The 19,861-nt window shown below is 31.0% G+C and overlaps 1 protein-coding gene across 1 annotated transcript; it reads right to left on the reverse strand.

Moving 5' to 3' along the window:
- Positions 1 to 551: 551 nt before the first annotated feature.
- Positions 552 to 18,088, reverse strand: LOC133324393 (extended synaptotagmin-2; the record flags this gene model as incomplete). Its single annotated transcript, XM_061533236.1, has 9 exons — positions 552 to 638; positions 2,498 to 3,010; positions 3,071 to 3,682; positions 3,754 to 3,802; positions 14,048 to 14,133; positions 14,632 to 14,802; positions 16,900 to 17,451; positions 17,511 to 17,552; positions 17,611 to 18,088. Coding segments are annotated over 9 exons (2,590 nt in total), but the record flags the coding sequence as incomplete, so codon positions are not given.
- Between the last annotated feature and the right edge of the window lie 1,773 nt (positions 18,089 to 19,861).

Genomic DNA, 19,861 nt, shown 5'->3' on the forward strand with positions numbered 1-19,861 from the left:
TTATAGCAATATTTTTAATATTAAAATGAAAAAAAAAATAACAAATATTTCTTGAATATAATACAGATGTTTTATTTATTGTTTAACATAATTTATTTCTCAAAAATTAATTTAAAATTAATTCAATTATTTTTTTTTTAACTTTATTTCATAAACATATTATTTTTAATATATATCGTAATTTTTATATAAAAAACTTTTTATATGACTTTTAAGAAATCAGGAAAAAAAACTAAATATAGACAAAAAACAAATAGAGATTACACTTTACAAAATAATTAGACATGGTAGGTGTTTATAAAAATGTTATATAAAATAGAAATAAAAGAAAAAAAAAACATTTTTTTTAATTCTACAAAAAATAGAATTTTTGTGCTTTTCTAAATAAAAAAAGATTTTCTTTCAATAAGAGTATCAAATATTGGAGATAGAGAGCTATATATGTGTGAATTTTGTTGTTGTTGTTTTTTGTTCGTTGATAAAAATCCATTAAGTAAATAGTCAGATTTTTTTAAAAAGAGATTCTAATCACTTCTGTGATGATGTCATGTTTAGTCGTGCTTTAATTCAGGTTGCAAATCAAACCAAGTATTAAGGCCATTGCCGGAGACTTCGGGATCTGTGAGAGGGATTTTAACCTGTAATAAAATGCAGTTTTAAATAAAACATATTTTTTAAAAAAATCTACGCCTTCAAAAAAATATATTTTTTAAAAATAATCCAGACCTTGAAAAAAATATTTTTTAAAAAATTCAGGCCTTGAAAAAAATATTTTTTTAAAAATCCAGGCCTTGAAAAAAATATTTTTTTAAAAATCCACGCCTTGAAATAAATATTTTTTAAAAAATCCAGGCCTTTAATTTTTTTTTTAAATCCACGCCTTTAAAAAAATATTTTTTTAAAAATCCATGCCTTTAAAAATATTTTTTTTTTAAATCCATGCCTTTAAAAATATTTTTTTTAAATCCATGCCTTTAAAAATATTTTTTTTTAAATCCATGCTTTAAAAAAATATTTTTTTTTAAATCCACGCCTTTAAAAAAATATTTTTTTAAAAATCTAGGCCTTGAAAAAAATATTTTTTTAAGAATCCACGCCTTGAAATAAATATTTTTTTTAAATCCACGCCTTTAAAAAAATATTTTTTAAAAAATCCAGGCCTTGAAAAACATATTTTATTAAAAAATCCAGGCCTTGAAAAAAATATTTTTTAAAAAATCCACAGCTTTAAAAAATCTTTTTTTCAAGGCCTGGATTTTAAAAAAAATATTTTTTTTAAAAATCCAGGCCTTGAAAAAAAATATTTTTTAACATCCAGGCCTTGAAAAAAATATTTTTTTAAAAATTCACGCCTTTTTAGGCCTGGGAAAAATATTTTTCCCCGCATTCTTAGGTCTTGAAAAAATATTTTTTAAAAAACCCACGCCTTGAAAAAAATATTTTTTACAAAATTTTTTTTAAAAAATACACGCCTTGAAAAATGTTTTTAATAAATCCACGCCTTTAAACAATTTTTTTAAAAAATCCACGCCTTTAAAAAAATATATTTTTTTAATCTACGCCTTTAAAAAATATTTTTTTAAAAATCCACGCCTTTAAAAAAATATTTTTTAAAAAATCCAGCCCTTTAAAAAAATATTTTTTTAAAATCCACGCATTTAAATTTTTTTTTAAATCCAGGCCTTGAAAAAAATATATTTTTTTTTTAAAAAATCCACGCCTTAAAAAATTTTTTTTTTAAATCCACGCCTTGAAAAAAATATTTTAAAAAAAAATCCACACCTTCAAAAATATTTTTAAAAAAAATCCACACCTTCAAAAAATATTTTTTAAAAAATCCACGCCTTCAAAAAATATTTTTTAAAAAATCCACGCCCTTTAAAAATATTTTTTTAAAAAATCCACGCCCTTTAAAAATATATTTTTTTTTAATCCACGCCTTCAAAAAATATTTTTTAAAAAATCCACGCCCTTTAAAAATATTTTTTTAAAATATCCACGCCCTTTAAAAAAATATTTTTTTTATCCACGCCTTCAAAAAATATTTTTTTAAAAAATCCACGCCCTTTAAAAATATTTTTTTTTTAAATCCACGCCCTTTAAAAATATTTTTTTTTTAAAAATCCACGCCATTTTAAAAATATATTTTAAAAAATCCACGCCATTTTAAAAATATATTTTAAAAAATCCACGCCTTTAAAATATATTTTTTAAAAAAATCCACGTTTTTAAAAAATATTTTTTTTAAAAATCCATGCCTTTAAAAAATATTTTTTTTAAAAATCCAGGCCTTTAACAATTCTTTTTTTAAATCCACGCCTTTAAAAAAATATTTTTTTAAAAAATCCACGCCTTTAAAAATATTTTTTAAAAAAACCCACGCCTTTAAAAAATATTTTTTAAAAAATCCACGCCTTGGTGGAATGTTTAAAAAATTCTGAGATAGAAAAATTACTCAAAAAAAAAATCCCCTCCCCCTCCTCCTCCCCTCACTTACCATTCCAATAATGGGACTACCAAAGAATCCCTTTTGCGTACAGACTGTAACCTCCAATTCACTCTGCAGCAGTTCCGCAGTCGACATCAAATATTCGAATGTGGCATCATAGACCGGATTACAGTTATCTTTGATGACAACGGTTTTACGTTTCGATTCTTTGCTACGACCAGGCAGTAGATATAGCTTAACATATGGATCGGGTATATTGGAGGGATCACGCATAGGGATATTCATAATTTTGTGAATGGTTACGAATAGTTTTTGACGTTGAGCCAAATAGTGGATGGTGAGGAGAATGCGACCCAAACCATGTTCTCCCGGTGAGGCTGAGAGATCGGGAACACGATGTGTCAACACCGATTCACCGCCTACCAAATTAGCTGAGAATGGATTGGGGCTACGTGGTGGGGTAACGGATTGTAAATTCGTGGGACTAGAGACTTTTAGATTGGGTTCCTCCTCGCTGAGGGGGGTATCGGCAGAAATGCGACTAGATTGGGATTGTAATTCCTAGGGAAGAAAAACAAACTTTTTTAGGTAAACGTAAGAAACACCTCTCAAGGATCTTACCTTTGGCGATGATGGTTCCTGAATACTGGCTGTTTTACTTATGGACCGGGCCAATTTATTCTCCCCCGCCACGGGGGCCTCTGATGTTTCTCCATCCTCAATGACCTCAGCCTTTTTCAAAATACGCAATGACAGTGACATAATCAACTTCGATTCGGGTCCAGATTTTTGTATTTGGAAAGGCTGCGAGACGATGTCCATATTCTCCTTACGCAGCAGGGTGGCAATGACATAACCAAATTGTCCAATTTCACTACCAGTCTTCTGATCGAAAATCTTAATTTGTAGGGTGTCATTTTCAGGATTTCCCACAAGGAATGTAAAACCTTGCTCCCACACGGGTGAATTGTCACGCATAATCATGCCAGTTTGTTGCTTCTGTTTACCAACACTGCACACCAAATAAGGATCAGGATTGGAATTTATGCGAGCCTGTTTGAGATTCTTGGCGGAATCAATGAAAACAATCAGCACAGCTGAGCTCATGGAGGCAACACGTAGTAGTTGGGTTTCGGCCAGGGCGGCTTGCAAATCCAATGGGTTGGCGGTGAGTTTATACCATTGCAGGCGTACATGGAGCATACCATGCTTGGCATTTTCCAAAGTGAGCCACTGTAAGATAAAAATGTTAGGAAAATTATAGAGGAACGAAATTTAAAAGAATTTCAGAGAAAAATACTTACAGTGTCCACAACGCCCCGCTTCACCGCATTGATAATTTCAACGCTTGCCCTGCAAGGGATTTTAAAAACATGGAATTAAAATTTTCTGTTTAATAAATAATTTTCGGAATTAGAAAAATTTGTATTATCGAAAAAAGGAAATAAAATTGAATTTGAAACTCTATTTTTTTTCTAAGTCTAATATTAGTACTAGGCTAGTAGAAAAATTAGTTAAAGTTAAAAAGGGGAGTAATCGATTTTTAAATTAGGGTTTTGTTATTTTTTTTATTAGGAGGTACATATAATAATTATCCAAACACCCGATATCTTGAGAATATTCAAATCCTTCACAGAAGTGACTTTAAAAATATATAATATATAATTTTGAAAATTTCCGAAGAATTGTCGTGACTTCGAGTAAAGAAATATTAAAAAAACTGGTGATAAAACCTCAAAAAAACATTTTGAGACTTCGAGCTCAAAAAAATTAAAAAAAAATCCTTAAGGAACTTCACTTCCAAATAACTGAGAGAAATTATTTAAAAGCTTTATATTTTTTCAATTAGTTATGTAAAACATTTTTTATTAGATGAAGGTTTAGACCGAAATATGAAATTTTATATTTTTCATGCAAAAACATTTTTTGAAATAAATGTTCAAAAAAAATAGAACAGAGGAGTTTTTTAAGAAAACTTCTCAGAAGATTCCCAGTTCCTGCCAGTAACTCAAAAATACTCTTGTCTAACCACAAGTAAGGGATTCATGTTGAATATTTAAAAGAGGAATACGTATCCATAGAAAATCATAGTATCCTTTATATATATACTTGAAAGACATCAGTAGTAATAAATCACTAAAATGTCGGATACACATTTTTATGAGATTTACAATTGTACGAAATATTGATCCTTTTTAGTGAATGTATCAGAAGGAGTAAACCGTTTGGTCCCATCTTCGGACTTTATCCAGATTTGGAATAAATATTATAAAATTTTCTAAAAATTAGAAAAAAAGGAAGAAAGAAAATATTGAGGCTTTCAAAGTTGTCAGTTGGCGGGGGAGACATCTGAAAATTAATCACGGATCTGAAACAAATCTAGCAGATCATAAAAACCATGAACATTTGTTTACATTTCGAAATTTAAAATGGAGATTCAATTCAGATTAAATTCCCGGAGAAATCTTTTTTAGAAGAAGATGTTGATATCTTTCATGGGAAACCCCTATTGGAATGCAATAGGCATTTTTGTTGGATATAAGGGCTTTGTTCCACACTGATTAAAGAATGTTTCATACAAAATTTCAAGTGAAAATTTGATGACCTATTGATTTTCGAGATATAGCCGATCTTTATAACAACACCAAATTATATTGTGTATGAAGACCATAATGTCGGTTTTCTCTAAAAAGATTCAGTTCAGATTAAATTCCCGAAAAAAATTTTTTTTGAGAAGAAGATGTTGATATATTTTAGAGTTGTTCTTTCTAGTTCAGTTAGCTGATCGCTCTTTTTAGTTCAGCTCGGTGTGTAGTGTATAGCTCTAGTTCACTCGTTCACAATTAAGCAGTTGTCTTACTTCGGTCGTTCTTTTAATAGCCAATGGCTCTCCAAATCGTTCAGTTGATAGTTTGTGTTCTTGGAAGATTGCGATGTGTGAATAAAAACAATTTTACAATTTTGATTTATTTATGGTGAGTATATTATGTTTTAAAAAATTTTAGAACAATTTATGGGGATCTGTAAGGTGTGGATTTTTAAAGAAAAGTTTCAGAATAATTGAAAAATTCTTGCGAGCATAAATGATAGCCAACATATTTTATATGTTTACTAAATGAAATCGCTGTTAATATCACATGCAAAATAAAACTCGATCGGTGCCCCTTTCATTTAGAGAAAAATCGAACTAGGTCAGTAAAACGCTCACATTTGAAAAAAGAAATAATCATTTTTTCGTTCTTTGATCTGTAATAAGAAAGATCTTGAAAGATGTCCTTATATTAGATGAAGCATTTGAACTAGTTCGTTCGTGAACTGTACAACTCTAATGTATTTCATGGGAAAACCCTATTGGGATGCAATAGTATTCTATAAGAAGGGCTTCTGATCTAAAATAAGAAGACCCAAGACCTTCTGGCCTTTTATAAAAAACTTTGTGGTCGGGTCGGGACTATTTGATGACCTATTGATTTTCGACAATAACACCGAACGATCTTCTATAACAACACCAAATTATATTGTGTAAGAAGACCATAAGTAAAAAGAAAACAAGTCTATAACAATATTAGGTCTATAAAAGTGTACTTTGGTTATTCTATAAGAAATTACTTTGATGTTATCAAAGAAGGCCTACTGTCCCCCTTTTTTTCTATAAGGATTTTCCTAAGAAAGCTTTTGGGCTTCTATAATAAGGGTTTTTTTTGGACTTTTCTCAGATAAAGTTCAATCTAAATGTTTCCATCCACACCCTTGGTATTATAAGAAGGCCTTTCTGTCTTCTTCTGGTCTTCTATAAAAATACTTTTTCACCTTCTCTAAGAACCTTCTGTCCTTCTATGATAATACATTCAATGAAACCCTTGTGGATTTCTACCGAAATACCCTCTTGTAAGAACACAATCTGTCAAATAAGAAAACAGTCCTAAATTTTACTCTCCGATCTTCTATGAGAAGTTAGTTATTCTTCTACACGAAGACATTGCGAATTTCTATATAAATATCTTCTGCCTTCTATAAGATAATCTAATGGCATTTTTAAGAAATCTTACTATTTTTTATAACGAAGCCTAAGAAAGACTTCCGGTCTTTTGCTATATCTAAATTTTTACCGATATTCACGAAACTTTGCACAATTCAGTACGCTATGCCAAAGATGGAATTTTTTGGCTTTGTAAGGAAAATAAGGTTTTCTCTGACGTTAAATTTGTCCATCTACACTCTTGGTGCCTAAGCTTTTAAGCGTCACTCCATGACCCAATGAAAAGGTCACCCGATGATTTCACCCAAGCTTTTAAAATGCTTTCAATTTTGTCTTAATCCTATGAAAAACGTAAACAAAAAAATTTTACAATATGGGTGATTTTCAACCAAAATAGCCGATAATATTCGCTTCTTACAAGATCTGTTTCATGGACTTTGCGTCTTCTTTTATTTCTTCATCCTTTCTCTGTTCTTTTTCATTGTAGCATGGTTTTTTTACAATATCAATTAGTACTCGGTAATCATTCACATTACAATTGGTTATTTCCCCAATCTATTCGACTACAGCTCGGCCAACCTGACGGTAGTGACCGACTCAATCACCTGGCTATAAACCACATATCATGATGCAGTAATAAGGTGATGTATCACAACAACAACCTTTGTTTTTGTCTCGATTATCTGTCAAATTTTTCCATATTTCATATTTCAAATGGTTGGCAACACTGCACATCGAATTCAAGTAGAAATTACCCACTTTGACAGTTAATCAAGACATCAGCTGCGCTAAATGGACTACCTATTCATTGTGCCATGCCACATATTTAATATAAACAACAGTACTACTACTGCTAGGCAGAGCAGCCTATGTGTGACCATACCAAAGTCCTCGGTTTTCCAATGTCTTATATTGCATGCTTCTATCTAGGGATAAGTAAATCGACTTTCGACTAATCGAGTCGAAGTCCACTTTTGATCTTTGAGGACTTTTCAAGATCGACTTTCGATTTTCTTTATAAATACTTGATTTATTATCCCAAATCGCCGAAATATTACACATTCCTCAAAAATTTATATAAAAAACAGTTAATTTGCATCAGTCGGTAAAAGTAGATTTTGAACAGGTTTGACATAATCGAAAGATCGACTTTTTAGACAACGACAAAAATCGAAAAGTCGAGTTTTGCGTTCGACTACGTTTTCCTACTCCTTCACCCCACCACAGGGAATTTTCGTAATTTGACAATACTCAATATTTTTTATAGCATATCGATCGTTCGGCAGCACTCTTGAATTTCGGCTATAGCTTCTTGTTTAACCCTACAGTGGTGTCCAAATTTCGTATCACTACAAAATCTCCTACATCAAATGAGTTAACCAACACCCCTTTTGCTTTAGCCCTTTTTATACCCTTCACCACACTGTGGTACAGGGTATTATGTCTTTGTGCATATGTTTGCAAAAGGAAACGAGATAGACACATGGAATATGCTTTTGAATCACTTTATGCATGTCCGATTTATGCATGTCCGTCCGTCTGTCTATCCATGTTAAATTGTAAACAAAGTACAGGTCGCATTTATGATTCGATTTGGACGAAATTTGGCACAAGTCACTTATTTGGCCCAAGGACAAACCCTATTGAAATTGGGAAAAATCGGTTCAGATTTAGATATAGCTACCATATATATTTTCGTCCGATTTAAGGTAAATGGGGCAACAAAGTCCCTTTCGATTTGCACGAAATTTGGCACAGAGTACTGAATTAGGCCCAGAATGATGTGTGCCAAGTTTCGAGAAAATCGGTTCAGATTTGGATATAGTTCCCATATATAGTTTCGTCCGATTTAAGGTAAATGGAGCACCAAAGTTCCTATATATCATTCGATTTGCATGAAATTTGACATAGAGTACTGAATTAGGTGCAGAATGATGTGTGCCAAGTTTCGAAAAAATCGGTTCAGATTTAGATATAGTAATATAATGATGCACCAAAGTCCCTATATATCATCCGATTTGCACGAAATGTGGCATAGAGTACTGAATTAGGTCTAGAATGACGTGTGCTAAGTTTCGTGAAAATCGGTTCAGATTTAGATGTAGCTCCCATATATAGTCTTGTCCGATTTTACGTAAATGGCACACCAAAGCCCCTATATATCCTCGATTTGCACGAAATTTGGCATAGAGTACTGAAAAAAATCGGGTCAGATTTAGATATAGCTAACATATATATTTTTGTCCGATTTAAGGTAAATGGGGCACCAAAGTCCCCATATATCTTTCGATTTGCACGACATTTGAATTAGGTCCAGAATGATGTGTGCTAAGTTTCGTGAAAATCGGTTCACATTTAGATATAGCTCCCATATTCGTCCGATTTGTTGTATGCACCATTTACAACAAAGTCCCTATATATCTTTAGATTTGCATGAAATTTGGAATAGCGCACTGAATTGAGAATCTGTTAGATTTAGATATAGCTCCCATATATATTTTCGTCCGATTTTATGTAAATGGAGTACCAAAGACCCTGTATATCTTTGGATTTCAAGAAACTTGATGATGAACCTGAAAATCGGTTCAGATTTTAATATAGCTCACGTATATATTGTCGTCCGATTTAATGTTAATGTTGCACCTAAATCCCTATATACCTTTCGATTTCCACCATGTTTGACATAGCGTACTACATTGAGTCTAGAATGAGGTGTGTCGGTTCAGATTTAGACATAGGTCCCAAATATATATTTTTAGTAAATGGTGCACCAAATGACAAACTAATGTTTGTCCGATTGACAGGAAATTTTGCATAACGTACCATATATATTTCGAACGGGTGTCTGATTGTCAAGGGTATCATATAGTCGGCCCAGTCCGACTTTGCTACTTTCCTTACTGGTTTAACCATGATCTTGCGACTTCGTAATGGCGTCTTCAACACTTTCTCTGATCTGCTGAAACCCCTCCGCGTATATTATTCATAAGAAAGTTAGTTTATGTAAAATTAGACAAGTCTCCCCAAAATCACTACATTTAAAATAGAACTAGAATAGGTGATCAGGTATCGATTCGAGATCTTCAAGGGGATTAAATAGAATCTAAACATTTGTATGCTCTAACTCCATAAATTTCGCGATTTTTTAATGACATCCTGGTAATACCCCTATGCAAGTACGGATTAAGTTCGAATATATATATATATATATATATGCTTCAAAATAAATAGCGAGACAAATTAATCTGGAACTTTGTGAGTACTACCAATTCACAATCACACAATCACTAAGATTAAGTTATCTTAGGGATCTCTTTGAGGAGAAATTGTTGAACAATTTCAATGTAGAACGTCGACTTATTTTTTATATCGTTATTATACATTTAATTTTGATATATGTCAGATATAGTCATGCACTTCTAGTATGAGAAGAAAAAGATAATAAAAATTCAATTTCTAATAGATTTCTACAAATTAAAAAGATAATCATAATAAAATCTAAATAATCATCTAAAGTCTAATGACAGATTCGATATTATTTGAAAGACATAAAAAGAGATTTCTGAACAAAGAAAAATATAGCCTTCACCTTCCCAAGGATTCATCGTCACCGGTGCGATCCCAATCAAATAAACGATAACTGATGACGCTGTGCTGAGTAACTTCCACCGCAGCCTTTCAAAGGAAATAATTTAAAACGATTTGCATTGGAGAGATTTTTGAGTGAACAGAAACACAATAGAGAGATAGAGAACACACATTTAATGAGATACAGTGATTTCGTAATAAATTTTGAATATTTCATTTAATTTTTGAGTTTTACACACCACAATTTAATTATGAAACAAATAATGACAGACGGAAATGTGCAAACTATTTTCCAGTGAGGACAAAGGACGACCAATTACATTCATAATAATCCGATCATGATAAATATGAAGATACACATTTGTTTAATTAATATTTTTGTATTTGAATGCATAGAGTGCATAAAGAGAGAAAATAGAGACATAACATGCCAGGCTGTGGTGCAGACAATGGACGACAATTATTATTGAGTTGATAATAGTGTAGGCCAAGTTTAAGAGCTAGATAATTTTGAATTAAACATGCGACAAGCTATAATTTTTTTAAGTGTAGAGTTTAAACGGCGAGTGGGACACACAGAGAGAGAGAGAGGGAGTTCCCCCATTATGTTTATAGAGAAAACGACACAGGGAGAAAACGAAACAGGTAGAATTTTAGAGAAATTAGTGAAAGACGTATCGTAACAGAGAAGAGGTAAAATATTTGGAGGATCGTAGTTATACAGAAAATCGGAAATTTTATGCATAGAAATGGAAGATAGTATTTTAAAAAATTTTATTTTAATATTAGGAAAATATTAACCGAATTTTTCCTATAGAAAAATATTCCCCCACTGAATTTTTCTCTGTATCAAAGTATTACCATACTGATTTTTTTCTATAGAAAAATCTCGACCAACGATTTTTTTCTATAGAAAAATCTTTCCTAACGATTTTTTTCCTACAGAAAAATATTCCGCCACCGAATTTGTCTCTATAGAGAAATATTCCCTACCGAGGTTTTTTCTATAGAAAAATATTCCCTACCGTGGTTTTTTCTGTAGAAAAATATTCCCCACTGATTTTTTTCTATAGAAAAATCTCGCCCAACGAATTTTTTTCTATAGAAAAATCTTCCCTAAGGGATTTTTTTCTACAGAAAAATATTCCGCCAACGAATTTGTTTCTATAGTTTCTATATATTCCCTACCGAGTTTTTTTCTATAGAAAAATTATTCTCTCCCTAGTTTTTTCTATAGAAAAATATTCCCCAACGAATGCTTTCTGTAGAAAAATTCTCCCCACTTAATTCTTTCTATAGAAAAATATTCCCCACTAATTTTTTTTCTATAGAAACATATTCCTTACTGATTTTTTCTATAGAAAAATATTCCACACTGAATTTTTTCTATAGAAAAATATTTTTCTCTTCAATTTTTTTCTATAGAAAAATATTCCCCACAGATTTTTTTGTAGAAAAATATTCCACCCCACCATTTTTTATATATTCCCCTAACGCAATTTTTTTCTATAGAAAAATATTCCCCAACGCAATTTTTTTCTATAGAAAAATATTCCCCAACGCAATTTTATTCTATAGAAAAATATTCTCCAACGCAATTTTTTTCTATAGAAAAAATATTTCCCACCGCAATTTTTTTCTATAGAAAAAATATTTCCCACCGCAATTTTTTTCTATAGAAAACATATTTCCCACCGCAATTATTTTCTATAGAAAAATATTCCCCAACGCAATTTTTTTCTATAGAAAAATATTTTCCACCGCAATTTTTTTCTATAAAAAAATATTTGGCCCAATTTTTTTTATAGAAAATATTCCCTACTGCAAATGTTTGTATAAAAAAATATTCCCCAACGCAATTTTATTCTATAGAAAAATATTCCGCAACGCAATTTTTTTCTATAGAAAAATATTCCGCAACGCAATTTTTTTCTATAGAAAAATATTCCGCAACGCAATTTTTTTCTATAGAAAAATATTCTCCAACCCAATTTTTTTCTATAGAAAAATATTTCCCACCGCAATTATTTTCTATAGAAAATATTTCCCACCGCAATTATTTTCTATAGAAAATATTTCCCACCGCAATTATTTTCTATAGAAAATATTTCCCACCGCAATTATTTTCTATAGAAAATATTTCCCACCGCAATTATTTTCTATAGAAAATATTTCCAACCGCAATTATTTTCTATAGAAAATATTTCTATAGAAAAAAACCGCAATTATTTTCTATGAAAAAAAATATTTCTTTAGAAAAAAACCGCAATTATTTTCTATAGGAAATATTTCCCAACGCAATTTTTTTCTATAGAAAAATATTCCCCAACGCAATTTTTTTCTATAGACAATTATTCCCCAACGCAATTTTTTTCTGGAAAAAAATCGGTGGTGAATATTTTTTCTATAGAAAAAATCGGTGGTGAATATTTTTTCTATAGAAAAAAAAATCGGTGGTGAATATTTTTTCTATAGAAAAAAAACCTTATTGGTGAAAATTTTTCTACAGAAAAAAATCGGTGGTGAATAATGGATATTTTTCCATAAAGAAAAAAATTTATTGGTAGAATATATTTTCGATAAAAAAAAATTCATTGGTGAATATTTTTCTATAGAAAATATTTTAGGCGAATATTTTTCGATAGAAAAAAATCATTGGTGAATATTTTTCGATAGAAAAAATTCATTGGTGAATATGTTTCTATAGAAAAAATTCGGTGGTGAATATTTTTCTATAGAAAAAAATCATTGTTGAAAACTTTTCTATAGAAAAAAATCGGTGATGAATATTTTTCTATAGAAAAAAATCATTGGTAAATGTTTTCTATAGAAACAAATCTTATTGGTGAATATTTTTCTATAGAACCAATTCAGTGGTGAATATTTTTCTTTATAAAAAATTCTATGAAAAAATCATTGCTGAATATTTTCCTATAGACAAAATTATTGTTGAATATTTCTCAAAAAAATAAAAAAATGTACGTTATGTTGGTTACGGCACGTCTTTACTAAATTGTAATTCATTGAATCACAAAGGGTTTACACGCCGATGTTAGTTAGCCAATAATTTTTATTAATCATGCAAACAAATTTGGGCCGTTGCAAAAAAGGGAAACCAAACGTTCCGAAATCGAACTTTTGTGAGTTAAACGCCTTGGGGTTAGTGAACAAAAATTAGTTGTTGGGGTGTTATTTACACAACCTGCCCAAAGAATCGTCGACTTGTGGACCTGGATCACTATCCCATAAATCGAAAAACACCTCCTGGCCCACGGGTGAGTTAACAAAGGCCTAAAGAAAAATTATTCGATTTTTTATAAAAAAATGTTTGAGTTTTAAAGCTATAGATTTTGGTGGAATTTTTTCTTTTTTTGATTTGAAGCATGTTTTTTTGTTTGTGGTTAGTAAGCGAAGCCTGCAAACATGCGATTATAAGAAACTGATATTTTTTCAAGGACTACTACTCACTTCAGATTTTTTGGTTGTTAATGACAAATAATAATATTAAATTGTTGATAACAAAAAATAATTTTTTTTACGATTTTCCCAGATTAAAAAAAGTTGATTGTTTGTGTCGCTTAAAGTGGAAACATAATGCAGGCTTTGAGTTAGGCTTGGAAAATAATAATTGGCCTCACACGAAGATCTAATTAGTTTCATTTTTTTGATTCACTAGTTCCAGCAAAGGAACTAGTTTTGTGATATTTAATTTTGAGGAAAAATACATTTAAATAATTAATTAAGCATTCCATCCAAAGCGAAAAATGACGCCTTCAATGTGTTTAAAGCCTAAAGCGATATTTGATATGGATTCACTAGGTTCTTCAATTGCTCTTGACCCTAAGGAAAGTAATGCAATTGAGGATACACTTATTTTCACTCTTTTGGATTCTTCGGCTTCATGCTTCGCTTCGTTCCATATCTCAAAGCCTGCATTATGTTTTCATTCATTATTCCAATAGGTTTTTGTGGTTTTATTTTTGTGATTTTTTTCTGATAATGTTTTTTTATTATTTTTTTTTTCGACTTACCTTCCCAACTCTTCATCTTTGCCCGTTTCATCAGCATCGAATAAATTGAATTCAACAAATTGACCCATTTCGGCAAATATTTTCGCCTTTGTTTTTTTTGGTTTAGATTCGTGTGTGAAGAGTGGAACACAAAATTTTGGTGTGTAATTTTTTTTTGATTTGGTCATAGAGGAAGCAGAGATGTTTTCATAGAATAGCACATTTTCATAATGAAAAATATATATTTTTTTGAAAATATATACAAAAGAAAGAAAAAAACAAACAACAAAAAACAAAATTAACAAAAACAAGAAATAAAGTAACAAAATAACAAAGAGCATGCATTTCGGACTATGGACTATATAATAATTCAGACTACATGGAAATAAAATTGTAAAGAAAATTTAAAATTTTGAAAAAAATTCTAGAACAGTGTAAGTGCTTAACAAAACGAAACAAAATTTGAATTTTAGTTTATATTTTTTTAATAAAAAACGTCTTTTGGCCAATATTTTTTTTTTTGGGAAATTTAATTCTTGTACACAATGCTCTTTTTTGTTGAGGGAGGGCGCGGTATGCAATATTGCGGAAATTTTTTAACTTACCTCACACCAGAAGTCCCATTTGGGATTGACATTATTGTCAATAATTTGTGTCTTGAATTCCTGAGAGCCCACATTGATGATGGCATAGGGATCGGATTTACCCTTGCCCAACATGCTGATATCCTTTTTCATCAGATCCTTGGCTTCGACGACATGGATGCGTAGAACACCCTGGGGAGGAGTACAAAAAATAAATATTAGAAAAAAATAATAATTAGGGGTGGTTTCGGAGGGTTTATATTTCAATAGCCGTTTCTACAATTACACTGCGAGAATATTTCTACAATAAGAGGCAAATGCTAAAGAGAAGCTAATAATTTTTTCTATGAGAAAATATTCACCAATATTTTTTTAATTTTTTTCCGTAAAAAATTATTCACCACTGATTTTTTTCTGTAAAAAATATGTTCACCACTGAATTTTTTCTATGGAAAAATGTTCACCACTGAATTTTTTCTATGGAAAAATGTTCACCACTGAACTTTTTCTATAGAAAAATGTTCAACACTGAACTTTTTCTATAGAAAAATGTTCACCACTGAACTTTTTCTATAGAAAAATGTTCACCACTGAACTTTTTCTATAGAAAAATGTTCACCACTGAACTTTTTCTATAGAAAAAATGTTCACCACTGAACTTTTTCTATAGAAAAAAGGTTCACCACTAAACTTTTTCTACAGAAAAAATGTTCAACACTGAACTTTTTCTATAGAAAAATGTTCACCACTGAACTTTTTCCATAGAAAAAATGTTCACCACTGAACTTTTTCCATAGAAAAATGTTCACCACTGAACTTTTTCTATAGAAAAATGTTCACCACTGAACTTTTTCTATAGAAAAAATGTTCACCACTGAACTTTTTCTATAGAAAAAATGTTCACCACTGAACTTTTTCTATAGAAAAATGTTCACCACTGAACTTTTTCTATAGAAAAATGTTCACCACTGAACTTTTTCTATAGAAAAATGTTCACCACTGAACTTTTTCTATAGAAAAATGTTCACCACTGAACTTTTTCTATAGAAAAATGTTCACCACTGAACTTTTTCTATAGAAAAATGTTCACCACTGAACTTTTTCTATAGAAAAATGTTCACCACTGAACTTTTTCTCTATAGAAAAATGTTCACCACTGAACTTTTTCTATAGAAAAATGTTCACCACTGAACTTTTTCTATGGAAAAATGTTCACCACTGAACTTTTTCTATAGAAAAATGTTCACCACTGAACTTTTTCTGTAAAAAAAAGTTTACTACTGAATTTTTTCTATAGAAAAATTTTCTCCACTGAACTTTTTCTATAGAAATATGTTCACCACTAAATTTTTTCTATAGAAAAATGTTCACCACTGAACGATGGCGAATATTTTCCCATAGAAAAACAATTGCTGGTAAATATTTATCAAAAAAAAATGGGTAGTGAATATTTTTCTATAGCAAAAAATTCGGTGGTGAATATTTTTCTATAGAAAAAATTCGGTGGTGAATATTTTTCTATAGAAAAAATTCGGTGGTGAATATTTTTCTATAGAAAAAATTCGGTGGTGAATATTTTTCTATAGAAAAAATTCGGTGGTGAATATTTTTCTATAGAAAAAATTCGGTGGTGAATATTTTTCTATAGAAAAAATTCGGTGGTGAATATTTTTCTATAGAAAAAATTCGGTGGTGAATATTTTTCTATAGAAAAAATTCGGTGGTGAATATTTATATATAGAAAAATAAGGTGGTCTATGGAAAAAAGTAGATGGTAAATATTTTTCTATAGAAATAATTAGCGGTGAATATTTTTCTATAGAAAAAATTCTAGGTGAATATTTTTCTATAAAAAAAAATTCGAAATAAATATTTTTCTATAAAAAAAATTCGTGCAAAAATTCTGTAGTGAATATTTTCTATAGAAAAAAATCCGTCGTGAATTTTTTTCTCTATAAAATATTTTGTGAATATTTTTCTGTAGAAAATTCCGATTTTTCTTTAGAAACATATCATTGGTAAGCTGATTCTTAGATAGATCGGATTTGAAAAGTTTATAAATATGGGTATTCTAGCAACTACTTCGGGTTGTAGTCACATTGAAAAAATCTTGACCTACTGCATTGCTTGGGATCTTGATAATCCGTTTCCCATTTTCCCAACATAGGTCGGCTACGAACTTTAGAAAAGATTACGATTAAAACATTACCCTTTTCAATCTTCGATGCTTGTTCTGTTCCCAGTACCCATAAAAACAAATAATCCCCTTCAATCATATTCAAAACTCACCTCAGGTTCAGGCATTTTCAATGAAGTCGCTGGCACTTCATCACTCAAAGTTATCGGCAACTTGTTCGGCAACACCATTATATTACCAATCTGTTCCACAATAATCCTTCTCAACAAATCACTCAAACCAGGCATATCCAAAAGATCGATGACACCAACCAAATTAAAATCAATATTTGGATTATTCAAAAAGAAAATCTGCAAACCACCAACCAAGGGCATGCTACGGATCAAGGGTTTCATAACCACACGCACCCAACCATGGATTTGGAAATCTTTAATACCACCCTTCATACCGCCCAAATAGAAATTAATATCACAGTCACTGGCATAGAAGAGATCGAGATCCATAATAATTTCATTGCGTCCAATATTTTGGGTATACACCTTGACGCCACCAATCCGAGGTGGGATGGTACCCAAAATAATGCGATCAAAACGGAAGCCGTTCATTTTGTAATTGGCCAAAGATTCGGCCACGGCGGGTTCAATCGTTTCCTTGACCAAAGTGCGGGCATAATGATTGGCATTGGGCCAAAGGTGTTTGAGAATCTGCAGGCAGAAAATAATTTAAATAAAAGTCCCCAAAATAAAGTAAACGGGTCACTTACCTTATTTACCCACTCACAGCGTTCTACATCGGGAAAATAAACCTAAAGAACAAAATATTTGTAATGGGTTTTCTCAATTTGTAACTTCCCGACCACTTACCCAAGCTGGCAACTCATCAATGCGCGCCATAATAACTTCCTTCTCTGAGGCCAAGGCCGATGCCTTCGCAATGCTTCGCTTGTGTTCGGTACTTTTGCGAAAACGATCACGAGCCACAGAGAGAACAACGGGAGCAATAAGCCATGCTACAGACCAACCCATATAGCCCACAAGATAAATGGAGCCTACAATAGCAACCTTCTTGGCTACAGCATACATTGTAGAGAAAATGCTATCTTCGGCGGATGATGGTTTGGCCACTGTAGTATCGGTATTTGTTTCGGCTCCATTTGGAGCAGTTGCTGTCGTTGTTGCTTCCATTTTTTGAAGCTGTGTCGCCTCTTCTCCTCCTTGGTCGTCGTCGTCGTCAAAATTGGGATCTGCTGGTATTTCTTTTAATTCAGCCAATGGTGCTGAATTCACCAGAGTATCGGAATCGCTTTGTTCCTCTGGTGGCACTTCTTCGTATTGGAAATCACTGGAAATGGAGAGAGAGGGAGAAAAAGAGAGAAAGATTAGAATGCGGGGGAAATAGTTTAGTTACGAAAAATATTGAATAGAACAAAAATCTTAAGACATATCTAAACAATAAACTGGTTCATAAATACAATGAATGGTTCATAAATGTAATGAAAAAACTATGAATGATTCATGAAAACAATGTAAGTTTCATAAAACCAATGAAAGACAAGTGACTGATTTATGAATGCTTTAAAAGAAAAAATAAAGCAAAACAAACAAAAAGGGCCAAGACAATAATATGTTTCTTAGAATGAATGATTTGTTCATAAAGTCAGTGACTGGGTTCTAGAATTAATGAATAGTTCATAGAACCAGTTAATAGTTCCTATGTATATACAATAGTTTAGATTATAGAACCAATGAACGAAACACAAGTTTTAAGGACATGAAGATATTTTTATTGGACTAACGAATTGTCGAAAAATCTAATGAATGATTCATAGAACCAATGAACGGTTCATAGTACCGGTTCTTAAAATCAATGAATGGTTCATAGAACTAAAGAATGTTTTACATAACTAATTAATGTTTCATACATAACTATGAATGATTCATAGAACCAATGAATGGTTCGTAGAATCAACGAATGATTCATATAACCAATGAATAGTTCATAAAACCAATGAATGTTTCCTAGAACCAAAATTGTTACCTAGAATTGATGACTAGTTCAGATTTTCAGCATTGAAAAAATCTTGACCTACTGCATTGCTTGGGATCTTGACGATCCTTGATTTATAGGAATTATAAATGAAAAAAAAAATAGTTCATAGAATCCATGAAAGTTGAATAAAACCAGTGAATGGGTTTTAGAATTAATGAATCGTTCATAGAACTAATTAATATTTGAGAGATCTAATGTATGATCCATAAGATCAACAAATGGTTCATAAAAGCAAAGAAGGGTTCATAGAAGCACTGAAAAATTATTTATAGAATCAAGGTATGATTCACAGAACTAACTAATGGTACATAGAAACCAATGAATGGTTCATAGAACCAATGAATGGTTCATAAAAACAATGACGATGTTCATAGCTCAATGAATGGTTCACAAAATCAAAAATGCTGCGTAAAATCAATGACAAGTCCAGTAAAGCACCGAATACTAAAAGAAACTAATAGATGTACCATTAAAATAACTGAAAGCTTCCCTTTTTCATGCTTTCAATGTATTACTTTCTTGGAGGTATTGAATTGTTCATAAAATCTATGCATATTTCCTAACAACTAAAAAATACTTCATAAACCAGAATATTAAAATCTATTGTTCCCATCTTTAATAAATCCGTCATAGAATTAATGAATAGCTCTTGTTGGCAATACATTGTTCATAGAAACAATGAATGGTTCAAAATAATAACAATGAGAGGCTACTAAGGGTTCTCGGAGCCATTGACTAGCATATAGAAGTATCGAATAATTCATGGAAGCACCATTACAATTCAATACCATTAAGGTACAATTAATAGGTATTGTTCCCAAAATCTATACATTGTTCCTTGAATCAAAAGAGGTTTCATAAGTTCATTGTTCATAGATATAAGAAAACTGCTCCTAAAAATATGAAATTACTTCATAGAACAATTAAAAAAAATCTTGAATCAAAAGAGGTTTCATAAATAACAGTTCATTGTTCATAGATATAAGGAAAATGCTCCTAAAAATATGAAATTGATTCATAGAACAATAAAGAAATTATTCATAGCTTTATTGAGTCTGTCATAGA

The sequence above is a fragment of the Musca vetustissima genome, unplaced genomic scaffold (genome assembly GCF_032173495.1).
Source record: "Musca vetustissima isolate MV318-11 ecotype Yass unplaced genomic scaffold, APGP_CSIRO_Mvet_v1 utg20545, whole genome shotgun sequence".
Taxonomy (NCBI): domain Eukaryota; kingdom Metazoa; phylum Arthropoda; class Insecta; order Diptera; family Muscidae; genus Musca; species Musca vetustissima.